This window comes from Perca flavescens, chromosome 18 (genome assembly GCF_004354835.1).
Source record: "Perca flavescens isolate YP-PL-M2 chromosome 18, PFLA_1.0, whole genome shotgun sequence".
NCBI classification, from domain to species: Eukaryota; Metazoa; Chordata; class Actinopteri; order Perciformes; family Percidae; genus Perca; species Perca flavescens.
The window spans coordinates 15,695,693-15,718,897 of record NC_041348.1 but is presented as its reverse complement, the minus strand read 5'-3'; the positions used below and the strand labels follow the sequence as shown (position 1 = coordinate 15,718,897).

The following is a 23,205-nucleotide window of genomic DNA, read 5'->3' as shown; positions in this document are numbered from 1 at the left end:
AAACTCTGGCACATAAACAATCAAAACATGAACACTCGTGTGCAAAATGTTAATGGTGCGACAAAGCTGTTTTGGGAAAGATGACAGAGCAATTTAAATCCCAGCTGCAATCAAAATGAAACATGGCAAAATATATAATCTAATTTAAGTGGGCAATCTAAATTAGATTGGTACTAGAGGAGACGTCGTGTAATTTGTGTGGGCATATCTCTTTGGGGAAATGTTTCCCTGCAGTGGAAACTGCACGCAGAGAAGGAAAAGAAAAGGAGGAAAGAAAGAGTACAACACAGTTCAACTCCCTCCAGAAGTTTAGGTGTTTATGCCACCGTAAAGCGTCTCTGTGTGTGTGTGTGTGTGTGTGTGTGTGTGTGTGTGTGTGTGTGTGTGTGTGTGTGTGTGTGTGTGCGCAAACACACACATAAAGAAGTGCTGGCACAGACCAAGAGAGAGAGTAAGAGAGATTACTTACTGTCAAGCCTCAGCTATAATTCTGAAATTCTAATTCAAAGTGTTTGAGCAAAAATATTGGAATGCAGTCATATGAAAAGGAGTGAGTGTGAGATCCATTCTGAAAATGAACCTTCAAAAACAAACCAGCACCCTCAGAGTAAATATGGAGCAAATGTCTCGCACGTCTTAATTACACACACACACACACACACACACACACACACACACACACACACACACACACACACACACACACACACACACACACACACACACACACACACACACACACACACACACACACACACACACACACACACACACACACACACACACTTTATCTGCCTGTAATAGAAAAGTAAATCAGCATTTTCCTCTGTGCACACAGAACTGAAGGAAAGTCATGCGCAGGACGTCGTCTGATCGAGATTCAACACACATGCACAATCTCACTCCGTGTCTTGGAGTGTCAGCACACCAAGGCTTATTGCGACAGCAGCAATCATACAGAATGAAATGGGAAATCTGTAAAATAATGCCATATTAAATAATAATGCTAAATTGATAGGGAAGGTGCAGGCAGCCATGAGGAAAGCACACACGCAGACTCATTGCACAAAATCAGATGTCATTAATCAAATATTCAAAATGTGTATTTGGATTGGCAAGTAGGGGAATTGCTATGCAAAGAGAGGCATCACTCCCCCTAATGTTTACACATAGACAAGCATGCAGCATCAAATCTTACCACAAATAGGGTGTCGAGTCCTAGAAAGGTTAGTGTATACAGTGCATGCATTTAAATCAGATGATACTAAAGCATCTGAGAAAATCTCCAGAAATGGGACAGCTATAAAATCAATTTTCTTGTGTGTATTTAAATATATATACAGTGACAGTATGTCGTTATTGTGTGTGTAGATTTCGACCTGCTTCCTCGTTCTTCTCGTCTCTTTAAATGCGTTGGTTATCTGATTTACGGTGAGTTTTGGAAGGAGGCAGAAAAGGAAGTAATTGGGCCGGAGTTTCAGACCACCGAGCCTATCATAAACAAGGAGTCTCTCACCTGACTAGGTAACTCTTGAGCCCGCCACCGTATGTGATAACAAGCAGCTCGGCTGACCACTGGGCGCTGGCTGTGTACTTCAGAAAGATCAGGCCCGCCACTGCACAACTGAAATCCCCAGGAAAACTCACCGCCTGGTACAAGACAGAGATGAGAAAGAAGAGTCAGCGGCGGTGTGAAAGTGACTGAAGTAAATGGTAGAGGAAATCAAAAGAAATATGTATTATTATCTATGATTTTATGCCCCCACCAAATTTTTACAGATCAAACAACAAAGATACGTGACAACAGCGGCAATTGTTAAAGAATATAAAATAGACAGAAAAAAAAAGATTAAGAAAGAAAATGATGAGACATGGAATGCAGGGAACAAAAGATAAGAGACAAAACAAGTGAAAGAGAGATAAGGGAGGTAGGGAAACAAATTTAAAAAAACAAACTCATCTATGCATACTTTCTGTCAAATTAATGTTTTTTTAACCTCCAGAAATAGCAGCAAGTCACCGGTTTGTGCACTTAACGGTGACAAACAAGAGAAACAACACAGCGGGGCTGGGGGGTGCTGGTGTAAGTGTGCAAACACACATACTTTAGATACATAACAAAGTAGAGTTGCACTAAAGGAATGAAGAGATGGCTGGGGTGAAAGGACAAGTGTCTGCGCTCTGACAGGGCGACTAGAGAAACGGAAGAAATGACGGATAGAAATGGAGGAATGATAATATGTAGCACACAGAGGGCAATAAAGGGAGGGGGAACGGCATACTTGAAATGGCAGCATGAGGAGAGCTACTGAGAGACAGACATGCAAGAATGAGAGACATGCTTGAGGAGGGAAGGAGAGGCGAATCTAGAGAGCAGCACTCATGTGAAAAATTAAAGAGAGGAGGAGGTGATGAAGATGAAGAAGGAAAGAGTGGGACACTATGAGCAAATGGGGAAGAAGAAAGAGAGATGAGACAATGAATGAAGAAAGCAGGCCTGACAGACAAAGAGTGGGTGTCTGACATGTTTTCTTTAAAAAAGGTGACAGGCAGCTCAAAGTGCCCAATAAATGTGAAAGAAAAGCGTATAACCCAACCAGTCTCTGGAGCCAAGATTGTGGATGTCTGATTCCCTCATAACTGTGTCACTGTAAAGTTACAAATACAGCCAAATCTGCTGTAGCATGTTAGCATTTAGTAAGGATAAGAAGCTGCAAGCTCCAATTTCTATTCGATGGTTTAATTAATCAAAACAGAATCAGGCTGTACAGTTCTTTCAAATGACACATTAAGGAGAGTTTATGCATTAATTCATATGAGATAAATACATGTTGCAGCTGAACTAATCATCTAAGAAAAATGTGGAAATAAATGAAAAAAAAGATAAGTTAGTGCTGAGTTTCCATAAGTTACGTCTGATTGATGCACAAGAAAAACATTTTAGACACAAAAGGTAGCTTGAAAGGGGAATGGGGTTGTTTGATGACGTCAAAGAGGAGGGGACTGGCACGGTTACCGGCGGGATGACGAAGAGTTCGCTGCCCATGAGGTCGAAAAGGCGCACGGTGCCAGTGCTATCGGCATAGGCAAGCAGGGTGCAGTCATGGCTCCATGCCACCCTTCGCCACTGGGGGTTTGGGTCCTTTGGCACTGCGGCAGATGAAAGAAAAAAAAAATAAAAGACTAGAAATCTCATACCAAACAGAGAGAGTGGCAAGAGAGCTGCGGATTTCTTATTAAACCGGATGAGAACTCTCTCTGCAAATAATCCCTGGTGTTCTGTGGTGTGCTGATGATGAATACAGATGGGAGAAGAAGGATGAAGTTAATGCCATACATCAACACAGTGTGTGTAAGGACCTATCCAATTCATCTATGAAGCATAGCTAAAATAATACATCTCAATAATTATTTCTCAAAGACGCACACGCACACTTTCCCACATGCAATGAGAGAGAGAGAGAAAGGTGGAGAGCGTGAAAAAGAGAGGCAGAGAGGAAGGGGGGGGAGAGCGGAGATCATACATCCAGCTTTTATTGAAGTATAGGCTACTGTTTTACCAATCTGCTGGCTCAGCAGTGCTGTGAGTGTAACCATATCGCTGTGATAAAGCACATCCCTGCCTGCTGGCACTTTCTCAAGGCTTTGCTGTCATACTTTCTTCTGATGGAAGAGCTGGGTGCAGTCTGGCAGGCCTCAGATCTGTTTTGAATACTTGCTTATGACATATTGAACAGTATGAGGGAAATAGGGTGAGACCTGTGCACAGTCTCTGTGCATTGGGTACAAGAAAGCTGAGTAGTACGACATACATTGAAGTGTTAAACATAATATCCCACCACGGGTGCGGTGTCTGCTAAGCAATAAAAGGTATGAAAAGGAAGTTATGTTTTTGTTGATATCACATAATGGTGTTATTGACGTTTATTGTATTGTATTTCCAGGCTGAGGAACGCTGCTGCAACCCCTGGTGGGCAATACTGCAAACGAACCGAGGCGTCGGATATTGTATGACTAGAATTTTAAATGAAGAACAAAGGAGAGAAGTGGGAGGCGAGACAGCCATGGAGAGGGAAGAGAATGAGAGAAAGAAAGGCGCCAAAACAGGGAGAGGGAGAGAGAGAGAGAGAGAGAGAGGGAGGAGGAAACAATGAATCCGGCACCCACTGAGAGAAATAATAGCTCCCCAAATTGTAAGGCCTAAGTATCAGAGAGCACCTCGAGAAGTAGGCGATTTAACACACCTTTGAGACTGTCGGCTGAGAAGGAGAACATGGAGACATTATGAGAGCCATAGGTACCAAGCATCTCCTCTGTTCTCTTCTTCTTCTTTTGGTTCCTATTGTTATCTTTTTTTTTCTATTTCACTCTCATGCTGCCTCTCCTCCTATCTCGCTGCCATTATGAATTGTATACAGTATGTTATTATGCGGCAGAAAGGGCTCCATTTCCACATAGATGGCTTTTTTTGGGGAGCTGGAAAATTGGATGCTACTGTCCTATCCTGTTTTTTGTGTGTGGTTTTTTTTTTCTTCTAGCGATGGCGGGGGCAGAAGTTGGGGAGAATTACACTCAACGACCCGATAGAAACCTTCTATCTAAAGCCTCACGGATGCATTTATCAGAGCTCAACACTTATGAATTATGTACGGGGGTGGGAGACGACTCCACTGTAATAGGAGCTGACAGGGAGGAGGGGGGGGGGGGGAGGAAAGAGACAGAGAGTGATACACAGGTGTGAATGCACAGAACGCTTTCACGCACGGGGGATGCGTATGCACAAGCGCACGCACGAGCAAGAAATGCAGTAGCACACACACACGCACGCACACTCCTCCATTAAAAGCAAATGCCATTAAAGGCAGGATCACAGCAAAATCCATTAGGACAAATCTCCGTGAAATGAAATGAAGTAAAAGTAAAATGAAAAGGAGAGATGAAATGGAATGAAAAAGAGGAGGGAGGCCGAGGTTTATACACGCCCAGGGGCTACTGTTATCCACACTATGAACCATTAGAACAACGGCACACAATGACGGCTAGCCGGAGCAGAACAAATGTAGTGTGAGACAGAGAGACAGAGAAGGGGTGAGAAAGATGTTGAGAAAGAGAGAAGGAGAAGGAAGAAGGCAAGAAGTGGAGAAAATATTAACAAAACCCAAGTGTCATTTTGGGCTTTTAACTGTGCTCTTGCTCTTGTTACTGTGAGATGTTTGGAGCAGTGTGTATGTGTTTGTGAGCGAGTGTATGTGCAAAAGATGTGAAGACAAAACTGAACTGAACACCCTTGTATTTTTTTCCTTTTTCTTTAAAGTGATCCACTATAGAGTGATAATAGCTTGTTTTTGTAAAAATATTGAAAAATCCTGGTAAAAGTTGCTGCAGTCTAGTTGTTTCTTTCAGCCAATTCATTAAGTGTCCTCTGGTTGGATATGTGGGGGAGACTGCGGACATTGGTTTACATTGCTGTCCACCAAAGTGTATTTTTTGTTGCTACTACGACTGGATGTCTTAAGTCAGAAATGAATAGATTATAGTAGTACATATAGTGGCTCTAAACATGACTTGATTTGTTTTTGGCTACTTGGGGGCAGCACAACAAGCTGTTAACACATAATTAAAGCTGCAAGCAGCGTTGGACGAGGTTACCGGTGGACGCTGCTCCTTGTGACCGTGCATTTGCGCGGCACTCAGACACTGCAAATCGTCGCCAATGAAAAGGAAACTCCCTGCTGAGTTCAATGATACCTCACACAAGACTCTACGTCATACAGTTCATTAGCTGTGAAAGGGTGGCGTGGCAAATCTTGACCAATAAAAAAGGAAGTCTCTGCTGAGTTCATTGATACCTCACATAAGACTCTACCTTAAACGGGTCACCAGTTATGAAAGGGGGTGTGCTTAAGCATAGGGGGTGGGCCAAACCATCACCAATGAATAAGGAACTCTCTGCTGAGTTCAATGATACCTCACACAAGGGTCTACATCAAACGGGTCATAAGTTATAAGAAAGGGGGCGTGGCTACAGCATAGGGGGCAGGCCAAACCATCACCAATGAAGAAGGAACTCTCTGCTGAGTTCAATGACACCTCACACAAGACTACCTTAAACAGTTCAAATGTTATGAAAGGGGGCGTGGCCTGAGTGAGTGGGCATGGTTAAAGTATAGGGGGCAGCTCAGTATCACATGTAGACCACACATAAGTTTCATGTAAATCGGATGATGTTTGTCATATAAGGATGATTTCCTGTCGCTATGACCAAAAGTCAATTTTGGCCTATAAATGTCCTCAGGCCTGGACCCTTGTCAATCGTGAGAAATTTCGGCCAAACTGGACAGTGTACATTAAAGTTACAATAACTTCTTCGTTCATTGATAAAAAATCAAAATGGCCGCCACGCCCACACCGTTTGACGAAAAGTTTTTCTTTTAATAACTTTTCATCTTTAAGGTGTTGAGATGGTGCAGACCAAATTTGAAGTCCATTGGATTAAATCTCTAGGAGGAGTTCGTTAAAGTCTAGCACCTTGACTTTTATGCCTACTTCTTGTTGCCACTAGGGGGCACTATGACTTTGAGCGAATATCGGCCTTTAGATGACGCGAGGGATGGACCCTAATGAATCCTGAAAAGTTTTGAGCCAACTAGACAATGTACACTCAAGTTACACCGACTTCCTGTTTCGATGGCGAAACGCACAAAATGGCCACCCCGCCACGGCCATGCCCTATGACGAAAAGTTTTTCTTTTAATAACTTTTCATCTTTAACGTCTTAAAATGGTACAGACCACATTTTAAGTTGATCAGATGTAATCTCTAGGAGGAGTTTGTTAAAGTATGACGTGGAAATAAAAAAAATCGCACTAATTTCGAACTTTCAATTCAAAATGGCGGACTTCCTGTAGGGTTTAGGGTATGGCTCCAATGAGCTTTTTGAACGTCTTGACATGCTACATATGGGTACAAAGTTTCGTGAGTCTACGTTAAACGTACTGCAGGGGCTCAATTATTTAAATTTTCCAAGGGGCGCTAGCGAGCCATTTTTGTGCGTCTATTCCCGAAACCCTTAAAATACGTACATTTTCACCAGTCTTGATGCGACCGCAAATTTGGGTGAGTTTTTGAGTATGTTAAGCCCCTCAAAAAGGCAATTAATTTGCAGTAATAATAATAATTCCTTTAGTTTAAATATGCAAATATATCACCTTACAATTTTTTTTTATGATGAGCATTAGCTAACATTTACACATCCAGCAGTCATAGCAACATTATCTTTCTTTAGGAGTCATGTTTCTGTCTACCTGATGAACGTAAGTCCAATATTCAAGGTTCTTAAAACTGTGTTTTGGTCTCCACCAACTCTTGCTGGAAATATCTGGCTCTTTAAATGCTCCACTATGTTCACGAGCTACTTGCTAACGGCGGCTGTCTGTTTGGTGCTGAGCAGGTAATTTACAGTTTGATTTATCTGAGCTTTTTGCTAAAAGCAGCAGCATGTTGCAGCTGGAAATGTGGTTGATGAGAGTGGTGAGAGGGAACGAAACAATAAAGCTATGGGTAGGGCTGGGCAATATATCGAAATGATATCGATATCGTGATATGAGACTAGATATCGTCTTAGATTTTGGATATCATAATATCATGATATGGCATAAGTGTTGTCTTTTACTGGTTTTAAAGGCTGCATTACAATAAAGTGATGTACTTTTCTGAACTTACCAGACTGTTCTAGCTGTTCTATTATTTGCCTTTTCCCCACTTAGACATTATATCCACATTACTGATGATTATTTATCTAAAATCTAAGTGTGAAAATATTGTCAACCCTAGAATATTGCCGCAATACCGATATCGATAGGTATTTGGTCAAGAATGTCGTGATATGTGTGGCCGGGTTGGCTCAGTGGGTAGAGCAGGCGCACATATACTGAGAGGTTTATGCCTCGACGCAGAGGTCCAGGGTTCGGATCCGACCTGTGACGATTTCCTGCATGTCTTCCCCCTCTCTCTCCCCTTTCTCACCTAGCTGTCCTATCAAATAAAGGTGGAAAGCCCAAAAATAATCTTAAAAAAAAAATGAATATTGTGATATCTGATTTTCTCCCTATCGCCCAGCGCTAACTATGGGCCTTAAAACCAAAACACTAAGCTGAAAGACACTTAAATTCCACACAGAGTTGAGGGGAGCTGTAGTTGGGTGAAAACTCTTTTACATTACAAACATTTGTAATTACAAACAATATAAACATTTTGAATAGTGCAGCTTTAAGTAAAAAAAAAAAAATACATCAATAGAATTTATTTTTTTCTGTATCCCGCATTACAAACATTTTTTACTTGCAGAAAGTTTGGGCGTCACCATGTTTAAAGCAATTAAAGCCAACACAGCAGGCCATTTTAATAGCTAATCAAACAATGGAGGAGATTCACTCTCATCAGCCACTACAAGGCGGCGTATAATGAGTGGCAGCGTAGGGGATGAGGGTGATTATCTGTGTTGCTATTCACAGTCCCTCTCACACATTCCAATTAACCACCGTGGTTGATATTTCTCTTTGAAACAAACTCAAAGTATGTGTGTAAAAACAAACACAGGCTCACACACACAACTATAGATACTTTAAATGAAGACTACAGGTTAAAGAAAATGTTGTGAACTATAGTATTATGTGATTGATAAAACAGGTGGGGGGGGCTTACCTTGGCACTTCCCGATGACTGAGCCAAAGTCATCTCTCACAGACCTGAGGAGCAAACACACACACAGACAGAATTAGAGGGGCAGGAAACATGAAAAAGCAGTGGCATTACATTACACTGCACGACAAGGATACACACACCCAAGGGTGCAACCATACACACTCTTAGCCTCATATGACCTGGTATGAGGTGGGTTATAATAGCCACTGATGGCCTACCAACTGAAGTAGCTCAATTGATCAAGCAGACAGGGCCTTGAGAGTAGGCAGTGTTTAGACAGACTCTTAAACAGAGCTCAATGGATAAGGCCTTGAGCTGACTTAACTCCCACTCACACCAACAAATGCCATAAAGCAAGGCGATAAAACACTCTGTGATTAAACAACAGTGGTGCGAACAAAGGACACAGGAGAAACCCACACTATAAAGCTGAGGCATAAGAAGAGAGACTTGATTGCTCTCGATTACAGCTGGTCAACCACAACACAATTCTGAGTGCAGTGAGCAACAGGAACGTACTCAGGTTTTTACATATTGATATGTGCATGAAAATGACTTCCAATTATGCAGAGGGTCAAGTGGAACTAAAGCTTCACAGCCATTGAACTTGCTTCTTGTTTGCCTCTGGAGAGCAAGACATATTTGTATACCTGCATCATTGCTGTTGATTTTCATTTCTATTTTGCGCCATTTAAAGCACTACATCGTGTCAATAGAGCACATTGCTGAGGGAGCACATTTTCTCTGTGTAAGGGGGAAATTGGATTTGTGTCTGAAAATAATTACAACCACTCAAAATGAGCACAAACAAACTTATGCGTATGTATGCTGTGGTCTCTTTCACACACACACACACACACACACACACACACACACACACACACACACACACACACACACACACACACACACACACACACACACACACACACACACACACACACACACACACACACACACACACACACACACACACATTTTCAATTTGTTAGCATTCATTTTATGTTGTCTGAAATGCCATAAAATGTATTGTTTTGTTACTGATGGTATTGTATCTTTAGATACAAGCAGAGACTGCAGCTCTTTTTTAAGGGAGATGTTATAAAGCAACCCATTAATTAAAAAGGCTTTGGCACAAAGAGTGCCTCAAACAGCGGGATAGAGTTCAATAATTACCTAATCTCCACACACTGGTCCTGAACCACTGCCAACAGTTTGCCATTACTGTGGAGAGAACAAGAAAATGGTGAGGAATAAACAAGAGTAAGAAAGAAATGAAAGAGAACACAAAGAGAGTAGTGGATAAGAGGAGTAAATCAAAGTGAACAAATGTCATGATGACAGAATTTTTTTCTATAATTGTATTTATTTTATCTAATTTGGGGATGAAATGAAGACCATCTAGGGTGATTAAGGAAGATAAGAGTGTGTATTTAGTAGGGCAGTTTGGATGGGAGATAAAGACTGGAATAAGAGCCCCTGTTGGATGGCTTACAGAGAATAAAAACAATAATAATTGGAAGCATTACACAGAGCAAAGATAGTTTCAGCAGAGGGACTGAAATGAGGGGAGAGAGAGTTAAGGGCAGACAGAAACCAAATGGAAGGATCAAGCACATCAAACCAATGGACATCTGCAGCACCATTTGAGAACGCCGTCTTACATGGTGGAATCGATAGCCACTTAAAAACAGCCTTTCCATTTGTTTTGTCTGTTGTAATGAGTACAATTAAATGATTGGTTGAGGGCACAGAAAAAAGGGAGATGAACCAAAAGAGAGAAAGGCTAAGTGCATGTCAGCAACAAAGTATCCCACACTCAGGTATTGATCACAAAGAGAAAGAGAGAGAAAAAGACTTAGTGTGTGTGTGTGTGTGTGTGTGTGTGTGTGTGTGTGTGTGTGTGTGTGTGTCACCTTGCAAGCACCAGCTGCCAGTTTATCTGCTTGTTGGCCAGGCGGACAAGACCAAGAGGCAGAGACGAGCTGGAGGGGCTGAGGTTTACATAATCAAACACACAAATCAGAAAATCAATACATCAATAACTGCTGAACAATATTCACCAAGTGTCTTAACGTCATGGGGGTCCTTCTTAATGGGGCGAAAATGCTCCCAGCAAAGAGTTTCCTCTTAAGAACGTTTAACTAAGCTGGTAAGAGCAACTTTTACTGAAGGACTGGGAGATCTCCAGACACAAGAGAAACAGTGGGGTTGACCCATAGACCCTGTTGCTATGGATGACATCACGCGTATTCACTGTCACAAGTCTACAGTTATTGGGTGACAGGTAGTATATCCACGACGTTCCACTTCCGGGATTGCTCTCGTTCTGCCGGAAATGTCACTCTTTTCAGATGTCCCGTTACCTTCCGCTTTCTTTGTATTGTAATTTTAAACTCCGGTCGTTTTATGAAAACTGCTTCTCAGAGCTCGGCAGGGTAAATCCAGACATCTGTCCAATCTGAGTTTTCGGTTATATGAATAAAACAACCCTTGAACGTACACATGTTCCGCCAAGACAAGTTCCTTCATGAGGTTATTTTGCAGAGGCACCGTGGCTCCGCTCTGCACTTAGCGCCGGCCAAGACGATTGTGATTGGTTTAAAGAAATGCCAATAAACCAGAGCAGGTTTTTCTCCCATCCCGGAATGCTGTGTGGACTAACCAGACCATCCTCAGCAGTGTTGTGGGGGAGGGTCTGGCAATGCAAGACTAGTTGACAGGTGACCGGTCTGTCGGTGAATGTGAAACTAATTATTCATCAATACATAGAAGTGTTAACACAGGAGCTAGATTAGATAATATTAAATTAAAAATACAAAAATTGAATTAAATTAAACTTGAATTAAATAATCCCAACAATTCAGTTCAAAAAACCAAACTTTACATAAATTAAGTTAAAATAAAAAAGATTGAATCAAACTAAATTAAATATTAAAACATTTTCAAAGTTACATTAAATTTTGTTAAATTAAGAAAATAATTGAATTTAATTATAATAAAATAAAAAATGAGATGAAATTAAAATAAAGTATATTTAATGTAATTTACATTGAAATAAATATAAAAAATAAAACAAATTAAAACAGATTTATTTATTTTATTCAGTAATTATTTAATCTTAGATTTATTTATTTTATTCAGTGATTATTTAATGTACACTTAATGAACTGTGAATCTGAAGAGCGTATATTTTTGGTTCGAGGAATAATTTCCACAGACATCTGAGATATTTAAAGTTCACCGGCTCTGCAAACTGCATTTTCCCAGTGTCCAAGTAGTGGAGAGTTTTTTAAACTTCCATCTCTGCTGTTTTCGGCTTGTTTCGATTCGTTGCTGAGCTAAATTTGATTCTTACTAAAATTGCCAGAAGCTTCTGTTGAAAATGAAAATGTTGAGGCCAGTTTGCCTACTCTGTTTGGTAATGTCTAATTAAATCCCTGATCCCTTTGTCATCCACAAAAAGAGAAGGAGAACTAGGAGATGAGCATCGCTAGAGGAGTTCTTAAATATTTAACGAGGTTATTGATGGTGCTAGCTGACCACCTGCTGAGAGGATAAACAGGCCTCGGTGCTAAAGCATTACAGAATCCATTGCAGGCCACATCTAGCCGTCTGTTAACAGGCTCCAACAGATACTGTGCAGTAAGAGCAGGGTGAAACAAACATACATCTTGAATACAGGAGTGTGTCTATACGACTTTTGTGCAGTACATTTTAGGAAGTTCAGGTCAACTAAGCCAAGCAGGGTCTCTGTCAAAGTTTAGTTCTTTTTTTTTTTTTTTAAGAGATTATTTTTTGGGGCATTGTTAGGCGTTTATTATATAGGACAGCTGAAGATTTGAAAGGGGAGAGAGAGAGAGGGGGAATGACATGCAGCAAAGGGCCACAGGTCGGAGTCGAATCTGTGGCCGCTGCGACAAGGACTGAGCCTTTGTACATGGGACGCACGCTCTACCAGGTGAGCTATCCAGGCTCCCCCAAAGTGTAGTTCTACTCACGTCTGTTGCAAATAGATACATATAAACTTCCCTTTTAATCTTAGTTAGGGAAGAATTTAATACTGCCCTAAATCTAAGCTAAAACATTATTATTCAATGCCCTCATATGATGTAATATTTCATACAGTATAACATGACCAAACACAAGCACACTTCATTTCCAGGACAAAAATCTATTTGTTTTAGCTTTTTTTGTCATATTTTTTTCAATTATAGCTTGTCCAAGCATGTGGAAAAATAAACCTTTCAAAAGGATTTGCATTAACGGATACTGCTGAATATTGTTACATATACATATATTTTAATTTTGGGTTTAAATCTAAAAGCATATGCTCATTAAGAAAAACTAAACTAGCATGAACATCTGATAATTTTGAATCTCAAGTAAAAGTGCTCGATCTATGTTTGTTTTAAGTAGCTTAGTGTTAGTGCTGCCTACCATGACACACAGCACTATATCCTTTATCCAGTATTAAAACAGAATTATTTTAAATGGTAGACAAATGTCACCAAGACAAGCATTCTGAACAAACTGTGTACATTTTATCACTTTGTTTTGTAGTACATTAGTACTTAAATCCAATTTCCTTAGTCATTGCCAGAAAAATGCATTCCCATTTCTAATTGTAATACAAGCTTGCTTGCAAACCATAATTAATAACTGTGCTTTTAATGTAATGTAGTTAAACATTTACGTATTCCTGTAAGTCACACATCTTTGTTTTAAAAAATCATACTACTAATAACCACAATCAATCCCAGATGAACTTACCTGTACCACAAGTAGTGCAAGATTAAGCGGAATGGCCCTGTAAGAAATACATCACAGTATGTAAGAATAATGATGAGAACTGTCATAATGAAATATTATATTGATCATTGTGTAGGCTGTCTGTTGTCACATCCTAAATTAAAATCAGAAACTGCAGTCAATGGACCTGAAAAGCAGTCTCTTTACTACGATCTAGGCAAAAGATCTAACTATACAAATCTATAGCACCTTCCAGGACCTATGATCATGTTCATCAGTGACTCTGGCACTTCCTACTGTAGGACTTGGGGAAATCTGTTTTCTTGGTTATAAAGACAGTCTGTTATCATAACAGGCATGCCAACATAATCTTGACTAAGAAATCTTGTATATGTAATTAGATATCTGTGATCAAATGTCAGATTGAACTACAGTAACTCCAACAGAATTGCTGGCCTACCGGCAACCAGCAACACTGCTTGGTGCCAAGCTTACATCGCATTCTGGTAGAAGCAAACTCCACCAAGACACATATAAAGTGTTGATGTGTTGCATTAGTGGGGTACATTGACTGCTAAATTTAAGAGTGAACACACACAATTTGGAACATGTCATGGTTATGGCAGGTGCTGAATATATATTTTGTGATGAAGTAAAGGGCCCCTTTTTGGCATGCAGAGTATAAAACAGAACTTACCTGTCACTGCTTTTGCAATAAGTGAGGTGTTGTGCTCCTTGTTGCCTCGCAACTGCAAATGTTAGAAGTGGCAGGTGGGTTTGTCATATGTGTCGGGTCACTCAAATTAAAAGTGTCAAGGCTGAGCTTCCCTCCTTTGCTAGGGTAACTTCATTCATGTATGGCAACGCCAAAGTTAGTCGAGCAGCCACATACTTTTGGGCTATAGCTAGCTAAAAGGAGCAAAATATGAATGTTGCTTTATAAATGTAGCTAACTTAACTGCCCATTGCACAAGTGACTATGATGAAAAAGGAAAACTACACTATATGTCAATGTGAAATGAGATTATGAGGATTTAGCTAGCAATGTAACGTTAACAGTGTATGCTACGTGGCTTTGAGCGGCTGACCCCATGCAACTGATTATATTTGACTTTCGATGGCCATTTTTACAAATAAATGTTCAACAACACTAAACTGAAACGAGCGGAAATAGAAGTCTGACTAACCTGAGTGTCCGTCTCTGCCGGCCATTCAGTAATGACAAGTAAATCGTACAAAATGTTTTCATCTTCGCCTTCTATCAGGCTTTCTTCAGCCATGTTTACTTGAACAGGCTGTCAAACGTCTACGGCGAGTAGCACTGGACAAGATATATCAGGGAACCGCGTTTGGAAAATGTAGCAAACCGCTCAGGAGAGTTTAATGGCTTGACTTTGCCTACTATAGTATGATAAAACATTGAAACATGTACTTCTGTAGTTCGCCCCAAAGCGATGTGTATAGTAAAATATTGACCGTATTTTAGGAATTATCGTTACCGGACCAGTAGTTCACTAACCGGAACCAATGACATACGACTACCTACTAAACGTGCTGCACCGAGCCGAAAATTCTGAACACGTTTTAACATCCGGTTAATTTGCACTCGTAGCAGTAATGGCAGCGTTTTCAGGTAAGAGTTTTTATCAACTGCTTCATTTTCACGTAGTATCCTTATTTTACTTTAATTTCAAACATTTTTTAAAAGGTACATGAGCGTACCGAACTATTAAATATGGCTTTGTTCAACAGAAATGGGGGTTATGCCTGAAATCGCGCAGGCTGTGGAAGAGCTGGAGTGGCTGTAAGTCACTACAAACCTCAGGCTGGGATACTTGTTCGGCAGTGTTGCTATGTCATGCCTTTATTGTGATTTCTGTCCATTTTGTTGTTACCTGTTACTTGTTGCTGTAAGCCAGTTGACACTGAACTGATGTATTTTAATCATTGGATTTCAGGCTACCTACTGACATCCAGGCAGAGTCTATTCCCCTCATTCTTGGTGGAGGAGATGTACTTATGGTAAGTGTACCTCTTTGTTTATATTTGTCTCAGACACAAAATGTGTGCCCTGCAAGTTTAACATCTAATTTTCTTTTCTTTTTTTAGGCAGCAGAAACGGGTAGTGGCAAAACAGGAGTAAGTTCTTGACAGCCACTCAGTTGTAAAATAAAACTTTAACTCTGCAGTTTGCATTTAAACATCAGGCCAAGTAACCTACAAAAGCTTAAGTTAAGTGTAATACTTTGTCATCCTCAGGCCTTCAGTATCCCAGTGATCCAGATTGTGTATGAGACCCTGAAGGATCAGCAGGAGGGCAAGAGGGGCAGAGCTTCCATCAAGACTGGAGGAGCTAGTAAGACCACTTAACATAATATTGTGACTTATTTGGTTGCAGTCTGGGTGTTTTATATGCCAGGTAAAACATGCTCATAAATTTGTTCAGAACTCTATGGTTTAATAGACATAGTCAGGCCAGTATCATAACTGAGGAGCCTATATAATACAAAATGTATGAAAGCAGTGGTTTGTGCTCTGCAGAAATTTAACCCGCCATGTTTTTTTTGTTTTGGCTCAGTTTTCAACAGTTGGCAGATGAATCCTTATGACCGCAGCACAGCCTTTGGTAAGAGGAGAAAAAATAAGCATGTAATGTCAAATACCAGCACTGGGGGACAGTCTAAACTGTTTGAAAGGCAACTGTAAATATTCCAACTTTGTTCTTTGTCTTCTGTCCTTATTGACCCTTTTTGTTTTTACCTGTACAGCAATTGGTCCAGATGGACTGTGCTGCCAGAGCAGGGAGTTTAAAGAGTGGCATGGCTGTCGCTCTACAAAAGGGGTTACCAAAGGTAATTGAAATTGATTGGGATTTAAAACCAGACAAATTAGGATTTCAAGACAACATACATGAGTTATACAGGAAACCAAATGGTTATCTGGACTTGTCCATGTCTTTCTGTGTCCAGGGAAGTACTACTATGAAGTGACCTGCCATGACCAGGGTCTGTGTCGCATTGGCTGGTCCACCAGTCAGGCAGCCCTGGACTTGGGTATGCTCCTCTACTCTTCACAATCTCCATTCTGTAAAACGTACAACTTCTTAAATAAACTGTCTTAAAAAGATTTCTTTCTTTCCAGGAACTGATAAGTATGGTTTTGGTTTTGGTGGGACTGGAAAGAAATCCAACAACAAGCAGTTTGACAGCTATGGAGAGGTAAGAATTAATGAATATTCAGATATGTAAACAATTGTGAGGATACTTTTCAAACATGTTTTCTCTTTGTTATCTTGCCGCTTCGCAGGAGTTTACCATGCACGACACTGTCGGATGCTACTTGGATCTAGACAAGGGCCAAATATCCTTCTCTAAAAATGGTGCTGTCTCAGTAGTTATGATTCTCACTATCGTGATTATGTACATCAGTGCTTGGTGGTAAGAAGCAAAGTTACTCATATTTCTTGCCCCTTCTCTCTGTTTTCTTCTTTCAGGTAATGACCTGGGTTTGGCTTTTGAGATCCCTCAACATGTGAAGAACCAGCCCTTCTTTGCCTCCTGTGTGCTCAAGGTATCACATTAAAATAACGGCAGAACACAAACCCAACAGGTGCCAGATTTACACCATACAAATTGCTCTTTTGTTCTATCTGTGTGCCAGAATGCAGAGTTGAAGTTCAACTTTGGAGGAGAAGACTTTAAAAATGCTCCTAAGAGTGGGTTTGTTGCCTTGAACCAGGCACCAGAGGGCCACACAGTCAAATCTTCTCAGGCAGGTGTGTGGATGCAACCTCATTTCAGGTGCAGCAAGAAAATATACTAAATGTGATTGTGAGATAGATATCATACACTTATCTACGTAGAACCAGAGATAATTGGATGGTTAGACTAGATCATGTATTTATTCTTTTCACAATAAAAAGCCTGCTTTCGATAGATATTTTGAAAACAAGGTACCAGAGCAACATTTTTTTTACCATTGCTGATGCACCTATGAACTTATCACCACAACTACAATGCCACTGGTATATTCCAGTGATGAATAGCTGCCTTTGCTCTGTTTGTGCAGGCACTGCCAAAGTGAGTCAGGTGAAAGCATCATCCAACGCACCCAAAGCCCTGATCATCGAGCCTTCTAAAGAATTGGCCGAACAAACTCTCAACAATGTGAAGCAATGTGCAAAATATGTTGATAACCCCAAACTCAGGTATGAATATAAAGAGCTGGTATCAACATTGGTTGGCATGAATATTTTGTAAAAACCATGAATTGTGCAGAAAATCCATGTGTAGTATATGTAGGTACTTTGTAAACCGATGATATTGACCTAAATCACCTAAAGTGTTAAACTTTAAGCTCTGCGTAAAATCTACACCGTAGCTAAGTGGAGACACAAACCTACACCAGACCCTACACCGTAGCCTGACGTGCACCTCTCAAAAAAATGTAACTACACGCCACGGCGACGTACGTCACTCGGCTGTTGCTTGGTAGCGCTGCATTCCCCCGACTCATTTCCTGGTTCGCTTTCTCCATCAACAACATGAAATCAAGGAGACGGTTAACTTTTCCTGCTACAGATTTCCCACCTTGGTCAGAAAGCACAGGGGAATCACTTTGTTTCTCTACTCGCTCCGAAGCTAATCGCCGTCACTCTCTGACTTTCTCCCTCGCTCTATCACCCACTCCCCACACACACACATGCCCACACACACATGCCGGCTCGACGCACACCCCAACGCACAAGTATAAACATCAGGCCACTTACGTAGGCTACGGCGAAAGCTCTGCGTGGAGCCTCCGCAGAACCATAAATCAAGCTTAAGTCATTGCATGCTGCACTTGCATATTCCAGTATATATGTAAAACTTGTCATATACCAGCAGATGGAGCCAGTGTTTTAATATAAAATTTTTACATCAGTATATACGGTCATTTGTCGATGTTTCACTACAGGGAGCTGTTGGTGATTGGTGGTGTGGCTGCCAAAGACCAGCTGGCTGCTCTGGAACAGGGGGTGCGTGACATGGACGGTCTCCAAACATTTAATTTATTAAACACGGAGTTGAAACTGTTTTAACTAACAGACATCTTCTTTTTTGCCTTATTTCCTTTTCCTGTTTTCTGCTTCTTTATGTCCTCTTATAATTAGATCGACATTGTGGTGGGAACACCCGGCAGACTGGACGACCTCATATCCACTGGGAAGCTCAGTCTGGCCCAAGTCCGCTTTCTCGTCCTGGATGAGTGTGTATGTAGCCTACAACACATCTAGAGTCCTTCCTGTTACATCAGAAGCATTGATTTATTTATTTTCTTTCCCCAGCCCGCAAAGTATAAATACTGTTTTTGTAAATGGTTGATTCACATAGCATAACAATCCCTGAAGTCACTCACTTTTTTGTCTTTGTTCTCTGCGTCCCTCAGGACGGCCTACTGTCCGCAGGCTATACAGACTTTATCAACAGGATCCACAACCAAATCCCTCAGGTCACTTCTGATGGCAAGAGACTGCAGGTAACACTTAAAATAAATTGCATGCGTGACAATAAACATTTTAGCGATGACAACTAAGACCACCTTAAACGGTAACGTAGGCGCAAAGCAACCCACTTAACTGACAGAGCAGTCGTGATGCATATTCTGAAAACTTTTCATATGCAGGGTACAGCTGGATACATGTAAACGATGCTCTCTGGGGCTTACCAGCTAGCAAAGCATGTAGCATGTAAGATCAAATATGTTATTAAGATGGGGTAAGACCAAGTGAACTATGTCAGTTTTGTCCATGTGCATCAGCACGTACTATATATTAGTTGCACATTCTGCACTCAATCCATTCAGCCTCTTTTTTTTTTTTTTTTTTCTATGTTAAACAGCTATTTTGTTTTTGTTTTTTCTGTATTTGTAGTTATTTATTTATTTATTTTTTTCTTCATATTAATGTTCCATTCGTTTATTTGTTTATGTGTACACCACCAAGACAACTTCCTGTTACTTACTTGACAATAAACCCTTTTCGGATTGTTGAGACTTATCTGATCAGTTGACATCTTCTCTTCCAGGTGATTGTGTGTTCAGCCACCCTCCATTCATTTGACGTAAAGAAGCTGTCTGAGCGTATCATGCACTTTCCCACTTGGGTGGACCTGAAGGGCGAGGACTCTGTCCCTGAGACCGTCCACCACGTGGTAGTTCCTGTCAATCCTAAAACCGATCGCCTCTGGGAGCGCCTTGGCAAGAACCACATCCGGGTGAGTCCCTTACGTCGGCCCAAAGGCGCACGTCATGGCGACCTAGTCTGAGTAATAAGGGGGGAAATGCAGCGGGGATTTGCTTTGCTGTTGAAGCATTGTTGAGGATTCAACACATTTTTAAAGATTGTATGTTGTTGTTTCTCTCAGTTTAGATTATTTAGTTGACAAAGTGTTTCTCCTTTTGTTCTCTTTCGCTTTGGGTAGACTGATGAAGTCCATGCCAAAGATAACACCAGACCAGGAGCCAATTCTGCAGGTGAGAGCACATAGGCAACACAGTTTGGACCATCCCTCTAGTTTGATGTGTCTTTAAGGGGCATCTCCAATCAATGTACATTACATAAACAACAACAACACACATATTTGATATAGTAATTTACTTCTATTAATAGTCATAATGATTAGGAACATAAATGTCTATGTGTGCGTTTTAGAAATGTGGTCAGAAGCCATCAAGTTGCTGAAGGGCGAGTACACAGTGAGGGCCATCAAAGAACACAAGATGGACCAGGCCATAATCTTCTGTCGCACCAAGATTGACTGTGACAACTTGGAACAGTACTTCATTCAGCAAGGAGGAGGTAGGAGGCATTAGTTCCACTTTTCAGCCGTCAGGCATGGACAGACATTTTAAAAGTGGGAGCATACCACTGCAGACACACATGACAACATAATCTACGTTTGACTTCTTTCTGTGACAAATTCAGAATCCTTCCTCAGTGATGGTCTCTTTTCTTTAGGTCCGGACAGTAAAGGCCACCAGCTTTCCTGCGTCTGTCTCCATGGTGATCGTAAGCCCAACGAGCGAAAAATTAACTTGGAGCGCTTTAAGGTAAAAGAACAACAGCGTAATGATGCCCTTTTACAAATTACAACCGTTTTCTGTCTGTCGATGTTTGAATATCTTCTTTGTGTTCTCAGAGAAAAGAAGTAAAGCTCTTGGTCTGCACAGACGTGGCTGCCAGAGGAATTGACGTCCACGGAGTTCCTTATGGTAAATATTTGATTTCCAATACAGAACCTAGTTTTCTACTTACCTTTACAACTGCTGATTTCTAAAAGTCTTTTTATAGGGGTTCTGGTATTCAATACACATTTCTGTTCCAGCTATGTATAGAACCACTTTTTCCATGAACTGAACATACTAACAAAAAGAGGAAAAAACACAGCAGGGATCACACTATACACACACGTTAAAAAAAAAATACACACACACCACTGTGCAGGCCTAGTTATATTCAAATTGCTAGAACAGGCTGTAGTCAGATCCGATGTTAGTTGGGTGAGACAAAGTTCAGTCCAGAGGGGTCCACCGCGGCCAGAACTGGTTGCCATATGTTGATGAATCCCTCGAAATTGTCATGCAGGGTATGAGTCAGTTTTTCCGACGGGAGTATTTCCAATACTTCCCTATACCAATCGTCCGATTATATACAGTTTTCATTACAAACGAATAATTTGCTGTATTTGGTCTATACATGTCCACCCTCTGCCATCAGTTCTCACAACTTTGATCTTTTTTCTCCAGTGATTAACGTCACCCTGCCAGATGAGAAGCAGAACTATGTCCATCGTATCGGCAGAGTCGGAAGAGCCGAGAGGTAAGCTCTGACGTTCCTGAAAAATAACGGAGGGAGGGATTTTGTTTGTATAATCCCTTTCATGTGTCAAATTCATCTTCATTGCAACTTAAAACTTTCAAATGATATATCTATAAATGTGTCATTATGATGATCATATGATTCAACTGGAAGACAATAAATTAGAATATTTACAACAGCTAAAATCATCACCTTTCCTTTCAACTTGCAGAATGGGACTGGCCATCTCATTGGTTGCTATGGAGAAGGAGAAGGTTGGTTGGATTATAGAGATACACTGACAATTATTTTTTGATTACGCATAGACTTTTGAAAATGGGTCAAATTTAATTTTTCTCTATGTGCAGGTGTGGTACCATGTTTGCCCGAACCGAGGCAGAGGCTGCTACAACACCCGGCTGAAGGAGGATGGAGGTTGCACCATCTGGTACAACGAGAAAGAGGTGAACAAAGACGCAGACAAATACTTAATCAAGCTGAGGTAGCAAGTACAATTTGCTATTTGAAATACGACAAAGCGAGCGTTTTTAAGTGATTTGATAGGAAGCCGATGCATTTGTCATCTTGGCAGAAATGGCACCCTTGGGTTTGAAGGGTGTGTCTGATGGGAAATTGAAAACATTCATAGTCAAACCCTAGTGAGCAGTAATGTTTTGCTCCATTTCTGAAGCGCTGAAAGCTCAAGCACACACGCTTTTGACCCTGTCACAATATGACATAATTTCTCCCTAGCTATTGTGGACTCTCAATTCTGTCCTTTTCCCTTTCCTCTCACCACAGCTCCTGTCAGATATTGAGGAGCATCTAAAGTGCACAATCACCCAGTGTGAGCCAGACATCAAAGTACCTGTGGATGATTTTGATGGAAAGGTCAGCTATGGTCAGCGCAGAGCATTGGGAGGTATGTGTACGAGCATATTGAAAATATTTTAGCAACACTAGTAGCATGACTTTATGAATGGTTATCAATCATCCTGTACTGTGCTAAACATGTATTACATTCACTGCTTTTATGTTGAGCTAGACAAACTAAACTGTTGCTCTTTCCTAGGTGGTAACTACAAGGGTCACGTGGATATTCTGGCCCCGACGGTCCAGGAGCTGGCTAACCTCGAGAGAGAAGCCCAATCTTCCTTCCTTCACCTGGGATACATGCCAAACCAGCTTTTCAGAGCCTTCTAAACACATCCCAACTAGCACAACACTGTAAGCGGCACTGAATGGAGCAGGTCTACATGGGTTAAGATACAACCAATAGGATAGTACAAAGTCTTTAGCAACCAAGCAGCATTGTGCTTTTATTTTTCCAACATATAAACATAACTTGGAAATGATTTACATTTAATGTATACTACAAGGTGGAAAAATTCATTTCACTGCTAATGACAAACTTCTCTACAGTCTGTGTCCACAGTATAAAGTTCAGCATTAGTGCTTTGGAAGTTGGAACATTGTAAGCATTTAGTATGCAGAACTCCTTGGCCTTCACTACACTGCTTGAAAGAATAGTATGGAATGGAATGGAATCCTTGACATGTAATGCAAAACCTAATTTGTTGGATTTTTGTGTTTTCTGATTGATACGGTTTACTAAAATATTTAAGTTTAAGAGTAATTGGCTAAAAAGTCTATGTAATTAAGTGGCTGTTTTCTTTCCTGAAATAAATTTTATAGCCTGCTCAGTTTTGGGATCATTTTCTTATTCTTAATTGCTCCTCAGAAAGGAAGGACATTTATGTCAATTGTAAATGCTTCTTATGTTGAATTTATTCTGTGTTAAGAATTTAATTACGAAATTCCAACATGCACCAGGAAAACTGTTCCATGAAAAATGGTTGACGCTTTTGATGATTTGTTTTAATTGGTATAGAATGTGCTTCAAGATAAAACTG

The 23,205-nt window shown here is 40.7% G+C and overlaps 2 protein-coding genes across 2 annotated transcripts in view; one reads left to right on the top strand and one right to left on the bottom strand.

Annotated features, from left to right (window-relative positions):
- The window catches only part of nbas (NBAS subunit of NRZ tethering complex), a 169,007-nt gene extending 154,036 nt beyond the window's left edge, over positions 1-14,971 (bottom strand). Inside the window, exons 1-8 of the mRNA XM_028604439.1 lie at positions 14,643-14,971; positions 14,153-14,204; positions 13,477-13,513; positions 10,620-10,697; positions 9,880-9,927; positions 8,704-8,747; positions 3,017-3,150; positions 1,517-1,650 (exon numbers count right to left, since the gene is read on the bottom strand). Of these exons, the coding sequence (XP_028460240.1) occupies positions 1,517-1,650; positions 3,017-3,150; positions 8,704-8,747; positions 9,880-9,927; positions 10,620-10,697; positions 13,477-13,513; positions 14,153-14,204; positions 14,643-14,735 (620 nt within the window). The 5' untranslated portion in view covers positions 14,736-14,971. The remainder of the gene's footprint in view (positions 1-1,516; positions 1,651-3,016; positions 3,151-8,703; positions 8,748-9,879; positions 9,928-10,619; positions 10,698-13,476; positions 13,514-14,152; positions 14,205-14,642) is intronic.
- On the top strand, positions 14,781-22,995 carry ddx1 (DEAD (Asp-Glu-Ala-Asp) box helicase 1). Its single transcript, XM_028604440.1, has 26 exons — positions 14,781-15,088; positions 15,208-15,259; positions 15,414-15,477; positions 15,565-15,594; positions 15,715-15,811; positions 16,034-16,081; positions 16,224-16,307; positions 16,425-16,508; positions 16,597-16,673; positions 16,762-16,834; positions 16,949-17,025; positions 17,116-17,230; positions 17,524-17,662; positions 18,412-18,472; positions 18,608-18,706; positions 18,883-18,972; positions 19,521-19,709; positions 19,917-19,968; positions 20,147-20,293; positions 20,453-20,544; positions 20,634-20,706; positions 21,241-21,313; positions 21,525-21,567; positions 21,661-21,756; positions 22,094-22,214; positions 22,365-22,995. Exons 1-26 carry the CDS (start codon positions 15,073-15,075, stop codon positions 22,493-22,495), a joined length of 2,223 nt encoding a protein of 740 aa, XP_028460241.1. The 5' UTR covers positions 14,781-15,072; the 3' UTR covers positions 22,496-22,995.
- Positions 22,996-23,205: the final 210 nt, after the last annotated feature.